This window comes from Corvus cornix, chromosome 6 (assembly GCF_000738735.6).
Source record: "Corvus cornix cornix isolate S_Up_H32 chromosome 6, ASM73873v5, whole genome shotgun sequence".
Taxonomy (NCBI): Eukaryota; Metazoa; Chordata; class Aves; order Passeriformes; family Corvidae; genus Corvus; species Corvus cornix.
In genome coordinates, this window is record NC_046336.1 from 1,292,501 (window position 1) to 1,310,293 (window position 17,793).

Sequence of the window (17,793 nt, forward strand, 5' to 3'; positions counted from 1 at the left end):
TAATTTACCTGTTGTAATTGAAAATGCATGTAGCATATTGCATTTAAAATTAATTTTGGTACTAATGAAAGGAGGGAAACAGGATTATTAGATATGTTCAAACGCATTTTTTTTTTTGCTTGCAATGTAATTATTAAATTGATTGCTCAGATAGGAACAAACTGTTGTTTAAAATCCTGATTCTGCTATGTTTCCTCTTCTAAAAAGATTGCCTTTTAATGCGTTTCCAAGCTAATAAGCCTTATAAAATTCTGTACTCGCTCTTGAATTAGTTTTTACTGATGGCTACACCTTACGACAGCTTGTTGTTAGCATAAAAATATCAATCACAAAATGAAGACCCCAAAACAGCCTTTTAAAGTAAATCACCGCAACAAAAAAGTTTTTCTTGTCAGCTCTGGCATTTGAAGGTGTGGAGAGGCTGAAAGTTCACGCAGTGTGTTGGTACAAAGCGGGACTCGAGCCTGTTGATAATTGCTCCTAAAGACAAACGTGAAGGCACCTGACACAGCTGGATCGAAGAGAGCTTTTGTTGGCTGTCTGTGCTAAGAGGAGAGACAACATAGAGTGCTCGCGGATGATTTAAGTAGGGTTGGCGTGATAAGGTTATCTCAAGCTGCAAGAGTTGATAGGGCAGTGAGAGACAACTCAGAGCAAAGCTGTGCAATCAATTAAAACTGTGTAATATATGCTGCATGAGGAAACCCCCCAGCCCTAAGTCTATCTTATAAAATAACATTATTTTTTTGGGGTGGGGGGGTTTCTAACACAGTAGGTTACAGTCGCAACACAAGCAGTGTTTCCCCGCGAGGATATGTTCCCAGCAGTACTCCTCAGCAGTCCAATTACAACACAGTCAGCAATAGCATGAATGGATATGGCAATGCCGGCATGCCCAATCTAGGTGTACCAGGTTCCCCTGGATTTCTTAATGGCTCCTCAGCTAACTCTCCTTATGGCAGTAAGTGTCTATTTTTGGTAACACATCATCATATAGATTCATATTTACTACAAAATCAACTCCTTGCATTGTTTTGATTTCCTCTATTGTCAGCTACTGGATAAAAGGAGGGGTGACTCTGGAGGCTGGACGTAAAAATGAAAATAATAAATTGATCTGTTTGTGCCAGAATACAATCTCAGATAGAGAAAAAAAAAGAAAAAACAAAACAAAACAAAACAAGACAAAAAAAAACAAAATAAAAATTGGACTGCGCAATTCGTAACAAAAGTCCAACACAAAAGAGTTTGCCTGTTATCCAGAGAGTGGCCAAGCCAAGGCATTTCATTTTTATTTTTTTATATATATTTTTTTTATATATATATATCTCTATATATATTTTAAGAGGCAAGGCCCTATCACTCTCTTTTTCCGTGTTTGCCGTGAAAACCTCAATCTGAGTCCTGATTATTTTTGCTTTATTGCAGTAGTGCCGTCAAGCCCTACCATGGCAGCCTCTTCGGTCACCCTCCCTTCAAACTGTAGCAGTACACACGGCATTTTCTCATTCTCACCTGCCAATGTCATCTCTGCAGTGAAACAAAAGAGCGCCTTTGCTCCTGTTGTCAGGCCCCAAGCCTCTCCTCCACCATCTTGCACCAGTGCAAATGGAAATGGACTTCAAGGTGAGCTGGATCTCTCTCAATTTTCTCTCTGTTGCTTCTTTCTTTCTTTTTTTTTGGTGCTTTCATTCTCGGGGAGAAAGGTACCTGGCTGGTTTTTTGGTGCTCTCGTAGTGATGCAAAAGCAGCGGGAGAAGCGGGGTAGTGTGAAGAGTCTGCTGAGATTTTCAGGCTTTTAGTTCATTTTTGATACTTGCATTAGAGAAAACACCAGTTGTTTTTCTGGCATTTTCCCTTAGGAGTTCGTGCCTTAAATTTTTAGGGAAGACTGTATCCCTGAATGCCTCTTGGAGGGTTTGTGTACTCCTGGTGTTTATATGTTTTCTGAACACATTTCTGTGGATGTTTAAACCCAGCAGTGTTCTGGCAGGACATGGTGTGATTTCCTCGCTTTATATAGGGTGCAGTACTGATTTTACATATGTCAACTTAATGTAAGTCAGGTTAAGCTTTACTCAGTGGACTAAGCTTCCCTGGACTAGGTAGCCCTGTGTGCAGTGGTTTGCATGCTCTGGTGGTCCCAGCTCCTACTGTGGTGTTAGAGTGGTTACATCCCTAAATGAACTAAGTATTTTAATTAGGGAAGGCAATTTTAATATTTTGCCTTTTTATTTTATTTATTTTTTTAAATTCTTGTGATTTCATGGGGGTAATGCAAAGAACAGTTGATAAATCAGTGACAGAATGTCTGCGGTCGCCTGTTGGGGGTGGGGCAGGAGGAATTATGACACAGTGTGAGAACGAAAACACGAACAAAGAAGTCACCCTAAAAAGGAAGACTCATGGCCTATTTTGGCACTTTTAGGGGGTATTTTGACGTGTAGAATGTGAGACTGAAGGTGTGTTAGAATCATTGGGAAGGTTGGTTTGCTTCTGGTGGAGTCTCAGTGAACGGTGCAGTAAATTGAAACACTTCAGATCCCCTTGAAACCAGGAAGGGCTGAGGACACTCTCATCCTGGAGGTCGTCGCTCCTCTTGACTTCCCCAGTTAAGAAGCAGCAGCAGCACAGGATTATTTATTCTTCTTATCGCCATGACATCCATAATCCAGCCAGCACTCACAGGAAAACAGATGAGGAATATTGTAATTTCCCAAAATAATTCTGGACACCTGCATTTTGCGGGGTGCTGAAGGCACTTTGGAGAGTTATCATCCCAGTCCCACAGAACTGCTTGTCCACCCTAAATCCACACCAGGATCTCAAAATTAATCTTCCTGTAGCTTGCTATTAACTTCTTGGCCCAAAAAACCATCTGAGACCTTGTTATGCACTCAGGTCAACAAAGAGCTGAGAATTCAGATACACAAACTCATTGTAGCATGACTATTAAAGGAAAGGATAATTAAATTAACAGTTTTTTGCATATTTCTTTAGTGGAAGCTTCACTGTGTTACTACTGTAAGTAGGAAACTATATCCATATTCTTAGAAAAGATAATCCATTCATAAAATAATCCAGTGTCCTACTTTCCTCTTTTCATAGGAAGACACTGGTATGAAAAGCAAATACTGGAATAAAATAACAAAAAAAAAGGAAAAAAAGGTAATAAAATGAAAATAAATGAAAATAATAAACATCAAATAATAGACGAAAATAATAAAAGGAATAAAAAATAAAATAATCATATAAATGTGGTAACACATGGCTAAGATCTGAGGCAGCTCTTCTGTAGCGAATATTCCTATATTTGTATTTGTATCAACTAATTGATTTTGATTTACTCTGAAAACCACAATTATTTAAAGATCTAAATTAAAAATATCTTAATTTCTCTAATTTCAGCATGTGAATAAAGGGCTTCCTATCAGATACTCAAGGTTTTATGTTTTTTAGAGCTCTTTACTTAAGAGCTCTAGATTACCTCAAAGTGGGGTTTTAAGGAGAGCTGGGAGGGCTGAATGCCTGCACCAAGCACCCAATGTCCCTTAGCACCTCCCCAAGCCCCCAGTAACCACACATCTCCATCCTCAGGAACAAAATGCTTTTTGTATAAAGCTCAGATGATGACTTGGAATCAGCCAATACCAATTTTGTTAAACAGGTCATGAATTTAGCTCTTAAGCTGAGCCCATCCTTGCTTTGCTCTAAGCTTTTTTCATGCCCAGAGAGCCCAGTGAAGACCTAATGATGCCTTCAACCCCTGATTTTCAGATGCTGCAATCCAAGCAGCAGATTTGATGTAATCCTTTTGGGTTTTGGATCAGCATCTGAACTGAAAATCAAGTGTTGAAAATAAATAGATAATAAATAGACAAATAAGTAATTAATTAAATAAAAACTGTCAATTTTCCTCTGTCAGCTGAAGCTGAATAATTTTGTGTTGAGCAGAATGACGCAGAGAAACAGGCAGAATGTCCTTCTGGTCTGGTAATTAGAGCAGCGACTTCCAGGGTTGAGGCAAAAAAATTGCATAATTTATGCAAAGTAGACAGCACCACGAGGTGATGCTCAGTATTGTGGGAGCTAGGGAACTGATGTGGAATCATAGACTCCTGGTAGGGTTTGGGTTGGAAGGACCCTAAATACCATCTAGTTCCAACTTAGAGCAGGGACACCTCCCACTGTCCCAGGCTGCTCCAAGCCCCAATGTCCAGCCTGGCCTTGGGCACTGCCAGGGATCCAGGGGCAGCCACAGCTTTCCCTGTGCCAGGGCCTCAGCACCACCTCACCTCTCTCACCCAGGAGTCCTCTGTGAGTTCCTTCAGCATCCCAGCAGAGGCACCATCCCTTTGTCCACCCAAGGCTTTGAGTCAATTCAGCCTGAATCACAAAAGGCCTCAGATTAGCAGTGCTTCACCCCGTGGTCCTCACAGATCTCAGCCACTGCCTTGGCCTGAGCTGCAGCCAGAGCTGAGGGGCAGGACAGGGATGAGTTTGTCAGCTCCTTCCTTCATTAGACATCACCAAGAAAAGCCACCAGCACTCTTGTGTTGGTACTTACTTACACTGCATTTGATACATAGAGTTCATTAGGGAGTTTCTGCTTCTTCCTTCCTATTTTTGCTGTCGTTTGTTGACATGGAACTCTTTTTAAAGTTTAATTAGTTGCTTTCTGGACTCTGTACAACCACCTCGAGAGTTTTCTGATCAGCACATTTTATACATTAAATTAAAATACAGAGTTCAAGAGCTGCAGTCCAACGCAGCTGAAGTTTTTTTGGTGATCTTCTAGTAGAGAGCCTCATTACAGAGCAGGATGTGAAGGAGCTGAGCGACAGCTGAGCATTGGCACTGTTAGGAATGGTCACATTCAGTCAAACCAAGAGGGCAGTAAGAGCTCGTGGTCACTGGCGTTGTATCAGAGGCAAATCCTGCAGTTGGTGGATAAGGAGGGACTTGGATAAGAAAGGATAAGGATTCAGATGAGGGTGGTCCTTTTTCAGGGATTTGGGGGTTAATTGCCCCGTTCCTGGTGGGTAAACCACTGTAGGGTATCTCTGTGTGGAAAAATGCTGCTTGTGGCACATCTAAGTTGGTGAGAGCAGCAGAACTATGGAGCTCCAGCTGGACCTCAGGGCGATTGTTTTGTCTCCTGACAAAGAATTAAACAGAAGTTGAGCTGCTCTAAACTTCTGGCTTGTGCTGATGTCACCCTGAGCATCAGGACCACCTGAGCCCACCACACCAGAAGCAAGATGTTGCTGCCTGTAAGCACAACCCCAAAACCCTCCCTCTGCTTAGGACCTACTGCCCAAGAGTGAAGATGGAGATGTCTGTAGATGCCCCTTCTTTTGGAAAGAGATCCAAGACACCTTCTAGTGGAAGGTGTCCCAGCTTGTGGCAGTGGGTTGGAACTAGCTGGTCCTTGAGATTCCTTCCAACCCCATCCATTCTGGGATTTTATGATTCAGTGATGAAGACAGAGGTTAAGAATAAAAAAGACAACCTGGGGAGATCTCAGAGAGGTCAGGGTGGGGGCAGTGCCAGCCAGGGCTGATGTTTACTTCTCCCCCTTGCTGCACCCGTGCCAGCTGCCTGTCCATCCTCAGCCAGCCGGTGCCTAAGGAGGGTCAGCACGCAGAAGCTGCGGCTCTTGGAGGAAACACCTCTCTCTCTGCTGCCCCCAGGGCCTGACTCACTCCTGTGAATAAGCCTACAAAAAAGGGCTTTTGGGCCCTATCCAAAAAGTCACAATCTTGTTGACTCTGCATGACCTCCATAGTCTATGACCAGAAAGTCAAGTACTCACACAATTTTTTAAGAGCAGGATCCTACCATGTGTGTTCCTTAGGGCAGAGAGCCTTTTCCTGTTTAAAACAATGAACATTAAAGGTAGAAAAGAAATTTTTTAGTGAGAGACTACTGGCTCACTGCAAAGTTGGAAGTACAATATGTGCTCAAAATTTGGTTTTCAATCGTAATTTACTTTCTATAGATTGTGAAAGATATTGCTCTCTGGTTATAGGACTGTAATGCAGAGCAAAAGGCTCTCTATATTCTTTTAAAATTGCATCCTGCTTAATTTTCTGGTCTTCCTCCAGATGAAAGTATTAAAATTATTATTAAAAAACTCACCAGCTCATTTTTCTTTAAGAAGGCGTTTGGTATCAATTTGCACAGCAGGAAGCTCAGTGCAGAAATTCACAATTGTCAAAGATTGCTACTAAAATAAATTGTGAAATACACATCTAGAGCATCAACCTTGCACCCCCCTCTCTGACTGTGCTACAAAGAAAATTCAATAAAAATGGTTAAATTAAAGAATTGAGGTCTTTTTTCTTTCCCCCAGAAAAATATGGCAGCAGATAATCTAAATTTTCACACGTCAGAATCATAGAACGGCTTGGGTGGGAATGGACCTTAAAGATCATCTTGTTCCAGCCCCTGCCATGGCAGGGACACCTCCCACTGTCCCAGGCTGCTCCAAGCCCCAGTGTCCAGCCTGGCCCTGGACACTGCCAGGGGTGGAGCAGCTGATGGTGGAATTGCAGCATGAGGCACTTGAGGACATGGCTTAGTGGTGAACCACGACAGTGCTGGACTTGATGACCTTAAAGGTCCTTTCCAACATTAATGATTCTGTGACTCCATGACAACTGTTCCTTAAAATGATCTCCTGCACCCCCCAGGTCAGGTGCACCCCTGATAACCAGACTGGCACGGTGATAGATTTGGTGCTGGCTGAATCCCACAGGAGAAGCCAAGCTGAGATCAGGGGTTTGGCAGGTCCAGACACGGGGCAAGGTCATCTGCTGGCCTGGGCTGATGCAGTGTGGAACAGAGGGGATTTAGTGAAGTGTTGTTTTTAAAGGTTTTTGAGGGTGGTCAGGCCTTGGAAGAGGCTGCTCAGGAAGATTTGGAGTCCTCGTCCTTGGAGGAGTCCAGGGAAGGTCTGGATGTGGCACTCAGTGTTCTGGGCTGGGGACAAGGTGGGGATCAGGCTCAGCTTGGACTTGGTGATATCGAAGATCTTTTCCAACCTAAATGATTTTGAGATTCTCTGAAAACATGATAAGGAAACTGAATATTTAGGGTAGAAAGGCTCTCTGCCCATATACCCACTATTACGCAGTTAAATTTTGTAGCTTCACTTGCTGGCTAGGTTTAAAAAATTCATTATTGTAACTGTTGCAAAATCATAACTTCAGTTTTGATTTTGACATATTTGACAAGTTTAACTGGGGAGAAAAGTGGCAGACTTGGAAGACTTTATCCTGCTCCAAGAGCATCACCTGAGCTGTGTTTTAGAGAGGTTTAACCCCATCCAAATCCACGGAAGGCTCTGTCAGAACTAGGGGCTGCTCCAGGTGCAGCTGCTGGAGCGATGCTGCTGGTGGTTGTGTAACCTGTGAAATGTGTACAGACCCAGCTCTTCCAAACCGTAAAGCTGCAACAGCGAATCTGAAATAAATTAATATTGTTGAAATTAATGAACTGAGAAATTGAAGTTCACATCGCTACACGAACAAATTTATTAATATCTGTTGTACATAAATTAATGAGAAATATCATTATGGCAAAAATTAAACAACACTAAAATTAAAGACTGTCTAAATTACGCTTCTACCAAAGAGTTAACTAGGAAAAAAACAGTGGTTGTTGGCATCTCAGTCTTTATCTGTTAAAAAACCCCAGGAGATGGCTGGTCAGGGCATTAATATCACGTCTTTCTATGGTGTTTGATCTCTAGGGTTGGGAGAAGGTTTAGAGTTCTTGGTTTTGGTCTTGGACAATCCTTGGTTTGCTCAGTCCTGCTTTCACCATGAAGTAGAATAGTGGAAAATGAGGTTTTCTGCCCAGGGCATAAAGTGGTGATTGGCGGGGATGTCCCCAAGGGGTGCTGGTACAGCCAGAGGAGCTGTCAGGAGCCTGGAGGGAGGTCGAGCCTGGGGAACTTGGGGGGTTCTGCCCACAGAGCTCCTCTCTCAAGGAGAGGCCCTTTGGGGTGTGCTTTGCTGGGAGAAGTGGCTGTGGTCCTTGCTCTGGGGATGCCGTGGAGGAGCCTGGCTCTGCATCCTCCTGCCCCGTCCCGCCCGTGGTGGCTCTGAACCCGACGTGCCTCAGCCCAGCGTGCCAATAACAGCTCCTTTTCTTCTCTTTTTTCTTTTAGCCATGTCCGGGCTTGTAGTCCCGCCAATGTAAAGTCACTTTTGTTTACCTACCGTAGCACCAAGCTGCAGAGGATGGGCTTAGGGGACAAGTTTAGTATATTAAGACATGCTGATGGAAGCAGTATCTTCACGCAGAATCAGCAACAAATCGAAATGCTACAGGAAAAAAAAAAACCCACAAAAAAAAAAACCCACAAAAAAAAGAAAAAAAAAAGACTTTGTTTAAAGATTTTATTTAAACTATTAAGAATCTACATGCAAACAACCTACTTCTTCATGAACAATTCCATTTTATTGACTGAATTTTTCTCATATTTTCACATTTCTCAGTCCTGGAGAATAAGGAAAAAGCGACGCCTATTTTGTATAAAGTTTCTGATTACGTCTTGGCTATGTCTAGTACTTGCTATGTGTTGGGAGAAACTTTGTGGATGCACCATTTTGATTATCATGAAACACTGATGAAAAATGCCTCCGAACATTTTTCTGTACTCATAACTAGATTCACAATGGTTGTGTATCTCTATAATGTGAAATATTTTTTTGTGGTGGAAAAAAAAAAGGGGGCCAAGGAGGTTATGAGCCATCAAACTGGAAAAAAAAAGAATAAAAAAAAAAAGGATGAATATATGATTAGAAAAAAAACCACACAAAAAACCGGGGTGTGGGGGCGGGCGCGGGGGGGTTTATCGTTGCTTAACTTCATCTTAATGAAATGGAACTTTGTAACTTATTGTAGTTAGAAATTGTAACTTTGATATTGAATTCTCTTGCCTTCAACAAGCACACTGACAGAGAAAAAAAAAAAAAGAAATTGCTACTGTCTGTTGGTTTAAAAAAATGAAAAAAATATACTTCCACTGCTAGAGCTTCCTGTTAAGCAAGTGTGATCTGCAACATTTTTTCAACTTTTGCTAGCACTGTATACTATTGCATTTTAGGCTACTGTGAAGTCTATGTTTCTTGTACCAGAAAATTGTCCTTTTGACTTCTAGATCCTTCTTCCCTAATGTGTTTTGTATGTGGTTATAAAATTGTAGACTTTTGTGATTTTGCCAAAGTTGTAGCTAAATATTTATACACTTGTCTTGAATTTTTTTCAGATCCACTTAAATATTTAGACAAAAAAAAGCAGATTTTATTCCTTATGGAGGCTATAAGGAATAAAATAGTCTTATCCATTGCAACACTTTCTTTCACATAAACACTTGCAGTCACTAAGGGAATTTATTTTGTAACATATCAACTATAAATATTGTATTTATCTTGGAAATTTTGTATATTGCTTTTCATCTTTTTTTTTTTTTTTTATGTTCTTGTATGTATTGGTTTTTGTCCTGGCCTGGTATCGTGATGCTGAAAATAGCATTAAGCCAAGAACTGTTGCCTTCATGTTTTTCTTTTAAATAAATCAGTGTCCGTGCATTTCATTTTTACTTCATAAGGTTGCTATTGTTTAGCCTTTCCATCCTTCTTTTTTAAATTTTTTTTTCAAAAATTCAAATTCATTGTTTATTTTTATATTATTTTTAAGTTATCAGAACAAATAATTTTGAAAGAAAAAGCTGTTTGTTGTATAGTCAAATCAAAATTGTGCCACATGGCTGTAATGAATGCTAGTAGAATATGTGCATGTGATACAGCCACAGAAAAGATGAATCTATTTTGTGGTTGCATTTTTTTATTTCCTTTTTTTCTGGTTTTTTTTTTGTTTTCTTTTTTTTTTTTTAATTTTATTTTTAATTTTTTTTTTTTTTAAGATTGTAAAAAGTCATTTTTAGCTGCCACCCATGACTTTGCCACATAGCTGAACTGTGTTTACTGGAAAAATTCAGAGGCCTAAAGTTTAAAAATAAATTCACTTCTGATGTTTTAATTAAAATGTTTGCCACATGAACTTCTCTGATGCCTTAAAAGTGAACTTCTTTGAAGAACTTTTGTGCTGTTTTATCACAGGCTTACACCACAATTGTTAATCACGACTTCATTTGGATGATTTCTGGTGTAAAAAAATAAGGGGAAAAAAAGCACAATCCTGGTGTACAATTCTGCCACTCCTTTACGTGTCGATTTTCTGCTGCACTCTGCATTCTCCCAAAGCCTGCACTGCTCAAAACCGTGAAAGGTTTCACGGGAAATCAGCATCACACCGAATTTTTAATGTCTGGGAGTTGTTTATTTAGGTTTCTTGGGGTTTTTTTAAGGGAACTTTTTGTAATCGACCCGTAGCCGACTGTACTTTTTAAACTGGAATGACCTCCGGCGTATTCCGTGGCTCTCAGTGCCAAATCCAGCGAGAGAAACGTGGAGTTGTTTTTATTTTTACTTTGCACTAAATCCTTTGCCAGCGCAGCACTGCAAAGCACGTTGCAAACTGCAGCAGAATTCACCTTTTAACCAAAAAAGGAGGGATTATTAAAAAAATTATTATTCATCATTTTTTTAAAAATTATTTTTAATTTTTTTTTTCTTTCTGGGCAAAAAATAATGCACATTTTAGTCAAGCTTTTCTGAAAGGGTTTAGAAGAACAGTTCAGCGTAGCACAGCTCTGTGAGCACGGCCAAGGCTTGGCTAGGTGGGAAAGCCTGAGAAGTCACTTTGGAACTGAATTGCCTCCGTTATATTTTGTCTAAGTAAGGTTTTGCTCTAAAAAAAGTAAAAAAAGAGGTCACGTGTACATGTTAAGAAAGTCTGCAAGTTCCTTCATAAATGCAATCTGTTTGTGTTTTAGATTAATTAGTCAATGCACTCATCGCTTCATTGTCTCCAGACGGAAAGCTTCACTAAATGGTAGATTTTACTGTTAAAGACCCTACAATAAGATTGTTTTATCTGTACATTTTTTCATATATTTAACTGTATAAAAAAATGTTCATTTTACACAATATTTAATTAAAGTATTTCTTGTCTGTGAATTTCATTTTTAGTAATTTTATCTGGTTTGATTATTAAAAAAAGTGACTAAACACGAAATGAAAAAACGCAACACTGGGGGTTTCATTTCTAAATATCAGAATTTTTATTCCTTTGTTATGAAAAAACCCAAATCCTTGACGTGGTCTTTCCAGTTCCCTGGGAGGAGGATGAGGAAGGAGATCTCTGCTCTGCAGTGGCAATCACTTGTTGCTCAGCCTTGGTGAAGTATTTATCCAAAAGTGCTCACTTTTTGTGAAGATAACAGCAGAATATCTCTTTTTCTTATTTAAACAAAACTGTGCACTTCAGACACCCTTTTTGTAAAGTAAAGATAACAATAGATTTTTTTTTTTAAACTATTTTAATATCATATTGTAAAGGTCTGTAAACAGGAAAAGTTATTTTAAACAAAGCACAACCCAAATTTTCCACGTGGTGGTTTGACACTGAAGGTCGGCGTGCTCATCTCTTAACTGCTGCTAAGGAAGCAAATGCTTTGGTTAATTATAATACTGAGCACAAATATTTCATCCTCTGGGCCATAATATGTGCAATGCACATCTAATGGGTACAAAAATGTATTTATAATGAGGTGGGCACAGCTCCGCCTCCCAGTCAGAGAAGTTGCAAAGCTTTCCCTGCTGTACAGGTCTGAGTTCCCCACCCCAGATGCCAAATGTGCTCCTGTATCCTTGTGTGTGACCAGCAGCACCAAAAAATGGGTATTTCCACAGGAATATGGGTCTGGCAGAGGAATGTAAGTGCCTGTGGTGGTAAAACAGGGAGTTTGTTATGGAGTTTGATCTGGTCATTAATCAGAGGGCTGCTGACAACTTTGAGAGGGCACTGAGGAACTCAGAGCTCCAAAGCAAATGGATGTAGTGGTGCATGTGGATACAGTGCCAAAGGACACGCTGTGTGTCCCAGCCCCTCCTCGGCTGCCTGTGCTTTAGGGACGGAGTGAGGAGAAGGTGAAACTCACTGTAGACACAGCCTACAAAGAAGGAAAACCAGGATTTTTAACCATGTTTCCTTTCTTCTCCAGTATTTCCATAGTTTTCATGTCTGATGGAAACACGTTTGATGAAAACAAAGCTGCAGAGCACTTTGGGTTATTATTATTATTATTATTATGATGCACTGAAAACTGTTCCACTCGGAGTGTGTGTCTGTGTATCATGTTTAAACAGTGGCATAATCAGATGCATCCCACTAAAAAATAATCTGGTTTTTAGGGATGAAAGTCTGGACGATGCCCACTGGCGCTTTTCCTTTTAGTTTTATTTCAAAGGTTTGAATAATGAGCATCTAAATGGTTCCTCTAACTTTCAATGCAAGGAAAATACAAAAGGAGAAAACCCACACATGACAATTCCTAGAGCAATCCACCACCTACGACACATCTGGGTAAGAGCCCTGCTGAGGAAATATGTTGTGTCAGCCCACAGTGAGTTTAGACATAGGAAGATGATAAAAATTCCTTAATGAAAAAGAAGGAATAAGAGTCTCTAAAAGTACACGCCAATTATTGCAGAGCAGCTTTTAAAAGTCTTTCAAGCTTTTAAAGATTATTCAAAGCACTTGAAATAGGCTTCAATCTAATGCCTCATTTCATTGCATTAAACAGCCTAGTTAATAAAGAATCAATATATTCAAAGGGCAAGGTTATCTTTTGTCTATAAGGGGTGGTGTCATTCTGAACCTTTTATAGTTCAAATGCTGAAAAAGACCTCATGAAATCCATACTCATCAAGTGGGTCAACTAGAGCAATAAAGAGGCCTCTGAAAGAATGGCTGCACTCCTTTAAAACAACTATAAGTCTTATCTCCCCACATAGTCCTCGCCAGGCTCTGCCAGAAAATGTCAATTTCTCATCAAGACAAGAGGCCTGGCGATAATTTTTTTCCAGAGAATACACACAATTAGGAGAATGCAGAAAGGCCCCACCAGTGATTTGTAGCTTATTATGTCAGCGGCAGGCTGCGATCCGCCGCTAAGCAGATAATAAGGGCTGTTGATAACTGGAGTGTCAATGCAGCCCGCAATGAGGGTTGAATGTGAGCCCTTGTGCTGCGCCTCCCTCCTCGCGCAGATCGCGGCGCCGATAGCGGCGCATCTGCCAGCCACCGCCGCCCGCCGGACCCACAATTAATGCCCTGAATAAACTGCACAAAGGAGTGAGGATTCTTTATACTCTTTGAGACAATTCCCTGTTTTACCCTTCAAGGAGTTCTTTTATGCGCGAATAAGGTTGCTTTTAATGAAATTGAAACTCATCAGAGGAAATCAAAACCCTCAAATCAGATTACAAATTGATTTTTTTTTTTTTTGGCCGCTTGTCGTTGTTCGATGTAGTGCCCTAAGTTTTACAGGAAGAGAAAGCACCCAGTCAGGAGTCAGGGCATGCAAACAACCTCTAAACTAAAGCATATGAAGGAGGAATGTTCCAAAAGTCCCACAAGTCATAAAAAGTTTTAAAAAGTTGCTGGTATCATTCCAAACTCTATCTCTACCCAGATACTTCATAACATACTAAAGTTGTGATTAATTCAACTGTCCTAGAACTTTAAACTGTAGAAATCAAATAATGAAACCCAAGCCATCTCCCCTTCTCCTATGTAATGCTAAACTTCACTGTTAGATAAAAAGATCAAATATGATTTCTCAGTGCTCAGGTTGAAATTAACTGGTGGAGGAGTTGAGACCTCCTGATGTGGGACCCCACTTCAGCTGGTGACATCGCTTTGGCCAGTTGGAATATGACAGTGGCAGAGGTGATACAGTCGTGATTCTATGCTATTTCTTAAACATTTTATTTCTTAAATATCTAAACAAGGCAACAGTTGCAATTAATAGTTTTCTCTTTGTTGACTTGTGCTATTACTAAAAGGACATAATGAATTAAAGGATGAAGTTAATTCGTCACAAAATGGTACATTTTTGGTGCTCACAAAGCTTTTAGAGGATTTTGGTTATGTGACTCTTTGTTTGCATTTATCTTGAAATAAATGAAGCTGTTTGAGAAACGACTTTGTAGCAAAAGACAGCAACTATCCCCAGAACAGACCCATCAGGGTGGTGAGGGTGCAAGTAAATCATCTGAAAGCTACTTTGCTTCAACGAGACAAAAATCACAGATTTCCTACTGTGTAAAATCTAAAATAGAAAAATCAAGTTAAAAAAGGAAACTGAGGCTGGATTTGGTGTGGGTAACACAGCCAGACAAGAATTGCCCTGTATCTGTGAGGAAGCATGGGATGGAAATACTAAGGGGAAGATGGAAGAAAGAAGAAAGGAGGAAGACGTGAAAAAGAATTGTACAATGAAACCCAATAAAGTTGTATTTAATGACTTCCTTCCTTGTGCTGTGGAATTCTGTTGTGGAAGCAAATGCTTGGAGTGTGTCTGGAATGGTTTGGGTTGGGAGGGACCTTCAATCCATCCAGTGCCACCCCTGCCATGGCAGGGACACCTCCCACTGTGCCAGGCTGCTCCCAGCCCCAATGTCCAGCCTGGCCTTGGGCATTGCCAGGGATCCAGGGGCAGCCCCAGCTGCTCTGGGCACCCTGTGCCAGTGACCAGTGACCCTTTTCCTCCTTAGGAGAGCTCTTGCTCCAGGCTCTTGTGTCCGCAGACATAAAAGAAACTGTAATGAGTATAAATAACAAAAATAATACCACCTCTAACAACCATCTCAATCCTCTTTGGGCTGATCAGTTCAGTCTCTGGTGCTTCTTCCCCTTTTTGATTTATCCACGTGTCTCATTTGAGTAGGTCACGAATCCAACAAACGCTGTAGTGTCCCAAATATCTCTACAAGGACTTGAAAGGCTTCTCCTCAACTATTTCCTCGCTTACTTCATCCCTTAAGCACAGCCTAAACAGATTAGCAGAGGCCAAGCAGTGGCTTGGGACCAGCCACAGGCTCAGATGGACCAAGGGGTGAAGCCAAGCCCATGGGTGAGGGCCGTGGGCCTCACAAATCTTAACAAATCTTAACAAATCCCTGGAGCTGTTAAAGCCTGAGCAACAGGGGCCCAAGGACATCAGTAAAATACAAACAGAAATAATGTTTTTTTTTAATGGGAAAGCTACTCAGGGACCTTTCAGAGGTCTAAACCAGGATTAACTGGGCCAGACCTGCCGAAATACTTTACAGAGGTCCAAGCCAAGCCATCCTTGCCCACCTCAGTCCCTTTCCAGAGCTGCACATCCCCAGCCAGCGATCTGTTAAGGCCCTTCAGCAGCTCAGCCCTGAGGAGTGACAGAGCACAGGGAAAATACAGACTGAGAGCAGCATTTTTGACAAAACATTGTGTCCTGGAACAACCTTCTTCAGGGTGTTGCACATAAAGATGTCCAAAATGCTCTGCTTTTGATGGTTGTAAAAGGCCATGACCAAGTAAGTGGAATGGCTAAAAAAGTAATAAATACATAAATAAATACAGAAATAAATAAAAAGTGGAGCAATTAGCTACATTTACATCACTGATGTACACCAGAAATCTGATATAAATATTTTTAAACTTGGTTTTCTTTTATTTTTTTTTTTAATTAGCGTGGAAAGCAGCTACCAGAAGCAAACATCTGCTCATGCTGGCCAGGTGCAGCCCTCAAGTATTACAAAAGAACCTACGGGAGTTTTATCAAGAGAACAGTTTTTTGTCCCAAACTGTGTGATGGGGAGGGTTTATTCAGCATTCTTCTGATGTCACAGAATCACAGAATGGTTTGGATTAGAAGGCACCTGAAGGATCACCCAGTGCCACCCCCTGCCATGGCAGGGACACCTTCCACTGTGCCAGGCTGCTCCCAGCCCCAATGTCCAGCCTGGCCTTGGGCACTGCCAGGGGCTGAGGTTGACATTTCACCCACCAGTTTGGATCAGTGCAGAGGCTGCCATGGGAAGGAGCCCAAGGAAAAGAGTAACTTAGATAAATAATTCAGATTAAATGCAAAATAGGTTTAGGCAGATAACACTTCCTGAGGTCATCTCAAGGTGGTTCAGATGACTGGGCTGGCAGGATCCAGCTCAGCACCTGGAGTCAGAGTTTTTGCAGTGACAAACTTGGTCACAGCAATTTCAGCAACAGCAGAGTTGTGTTGGGTTTTTCCTCTTCATTTCAACGTATTCATCTGGTGCAGGTCAGTGACTAATTCACTCAGAACTGAAAACATGATTGGGTGTTGGAAGAGCAGAAAATGTGTTTTCCTCTCCCTATCTATGAATAAAAAATAAATTTGAAAGGATAAGATCTGCTGGGTTTTAGTATCTTAAGGATGTGATGATCACAAACCACCTATTAATTTTTTTTTACTATAGATAATAATATCTCCTTTGCATATTAACTTTATCAGTGAAATTAATTAATGACATTTATAATTCAGGTGCAGAATATGCTCCTTGATTTTGCACCCGGCACTATTTTGGTAGGTCTGATGAAATTAATGCTCCTCTCACCACAATGGTACTGAACTCTCATTTCCATCCAAAAAGAACTTGACAACTCATATAATAAAAAAGAAATGCAACATTCTGCATTCTCATCCCTACAAAGATATAAACCACATAATCAGATTACGAAATATAATTGCATACATGGATGTAAATAAATTAAATAATAGGGAGAGCTCCATGAACAGCCAAAGGAAGTGCAAATTCAGGAACGCTCTTAGATTTGAACAAAACCAGTTAAATTTGTTGATAATGGGAATAATCTCCCCTTCGGAGAATGAGCTGACATTCTCAGGGAAAAATTAATAAAAGATCAGATGGTACATTTTCCCTCATTTTCAGTGGAAATCATATTTGAAAGCCATCTTGAATGGGGATAAGATTGAATTTTCTATAAATTTTGAGGGAAACAGACTTGTGGTTTTCTCAAAAAAATATTTTTGTCCTTCCAGTCAAGTTTTGGATTCTTTTCTTCCCCCCTTTCTTTTTTCCTTCTTTTTTATCCCTTGCCATCCCCCTGAGTGGGTGTTTGGGGCAGGCTGGTGAGCAGCTGGGTGCTGGGGGAGCGATGGGAGACACGGGGGGCTTCAAACCCGAATGTATGCCTAAATAAAGTTATCCTGTGAGCCTCAGCCTTTTGACTTTTCCTCTCCTTTCACAGAAATCCACCCTTCTTTTTCCTTCCCTTGACCCATATCTCCCTGAATTGAGATTTAGCAATTACACTCGTTATGCTGCTTATTCAAACCTCCTCGTGTGTCTCGGTCTCCCAGCAGAGCCCTCCCATCACCAGCCCTGTTGTTTGATCTGGAACTGAATATGGAAACAGTAAAATCTGGGATCAATACACTCATTTCCACTTCCATCTTCCAAAGCTGCTGTTGGGAGAAGCACTGATGCCCAGCTTTGTCCTGCAGTGGGGGTACCTCTTTGGGTCGTGTTTTTCCAGTACCAGGTGATGTAAAGGAGATGCAATATCATGGAATCATGGAATGGTTTGGGTTGGAAGGAACCTTAAAGCTCACCCAGTTCCACCCCTGCCATGGGCAGGGACACCCTGCACTAGACCAGGCTGCTCAAAGCCCATCACACGTGTGCAGGCACGTGTGTGCTGCAACCTGCAATAACTTTGATCTAACACCATTTTTCTTTCAAACCATTACATTTTTTTAAAAATTCCAACTCCTTGGAGGTTATGTTACAATACAGCAGATCACAGGTGTTTGGTGATGCTGCTGGGACA

At 41.0% G+C, this 17,793-nt stretch overlaps 1 protein-coding gene across 16 annotated transcripts in view; it reads left to right on the plus strand.

Annotated features, from left to right (window-relative positions):
• EBF3 (EBF transcription factor 3) overlaps positions 1-11,090 on the plus strand; it is a 121,699-nt gene extending 110,609 nt beyond the window's left edge. For 4 of the 16 annotated variants that reach the window (XM_039554215.1, XM_039554216.1, XM_039554219.1 and 1 more), the window contains exons 14-16: positions 773-961; positions 1,429-1,626; positions 8,177-11,090. In XM_039554215.1, the coding sequence (XP_039410149.1) occupies positions 773-961; positions 1,429-1,626; positions 8,177-8,208 (419 nt within the window). In that variant the 3' untranslated portion in view covers positions 8,209-11,090. The remainder of the gene's footprint in view (positions 1-772; positions 962-1,428; positions 1,627-8,176) is intronic. The other 12 variants (XM_039554223.1, XM_039554224.1, XM_039554225.1 and 9 more) reach the window with 4 other exon arrangements.
• Positions 11,091-17,793: the final 6,703 nt, after the last annotated feature.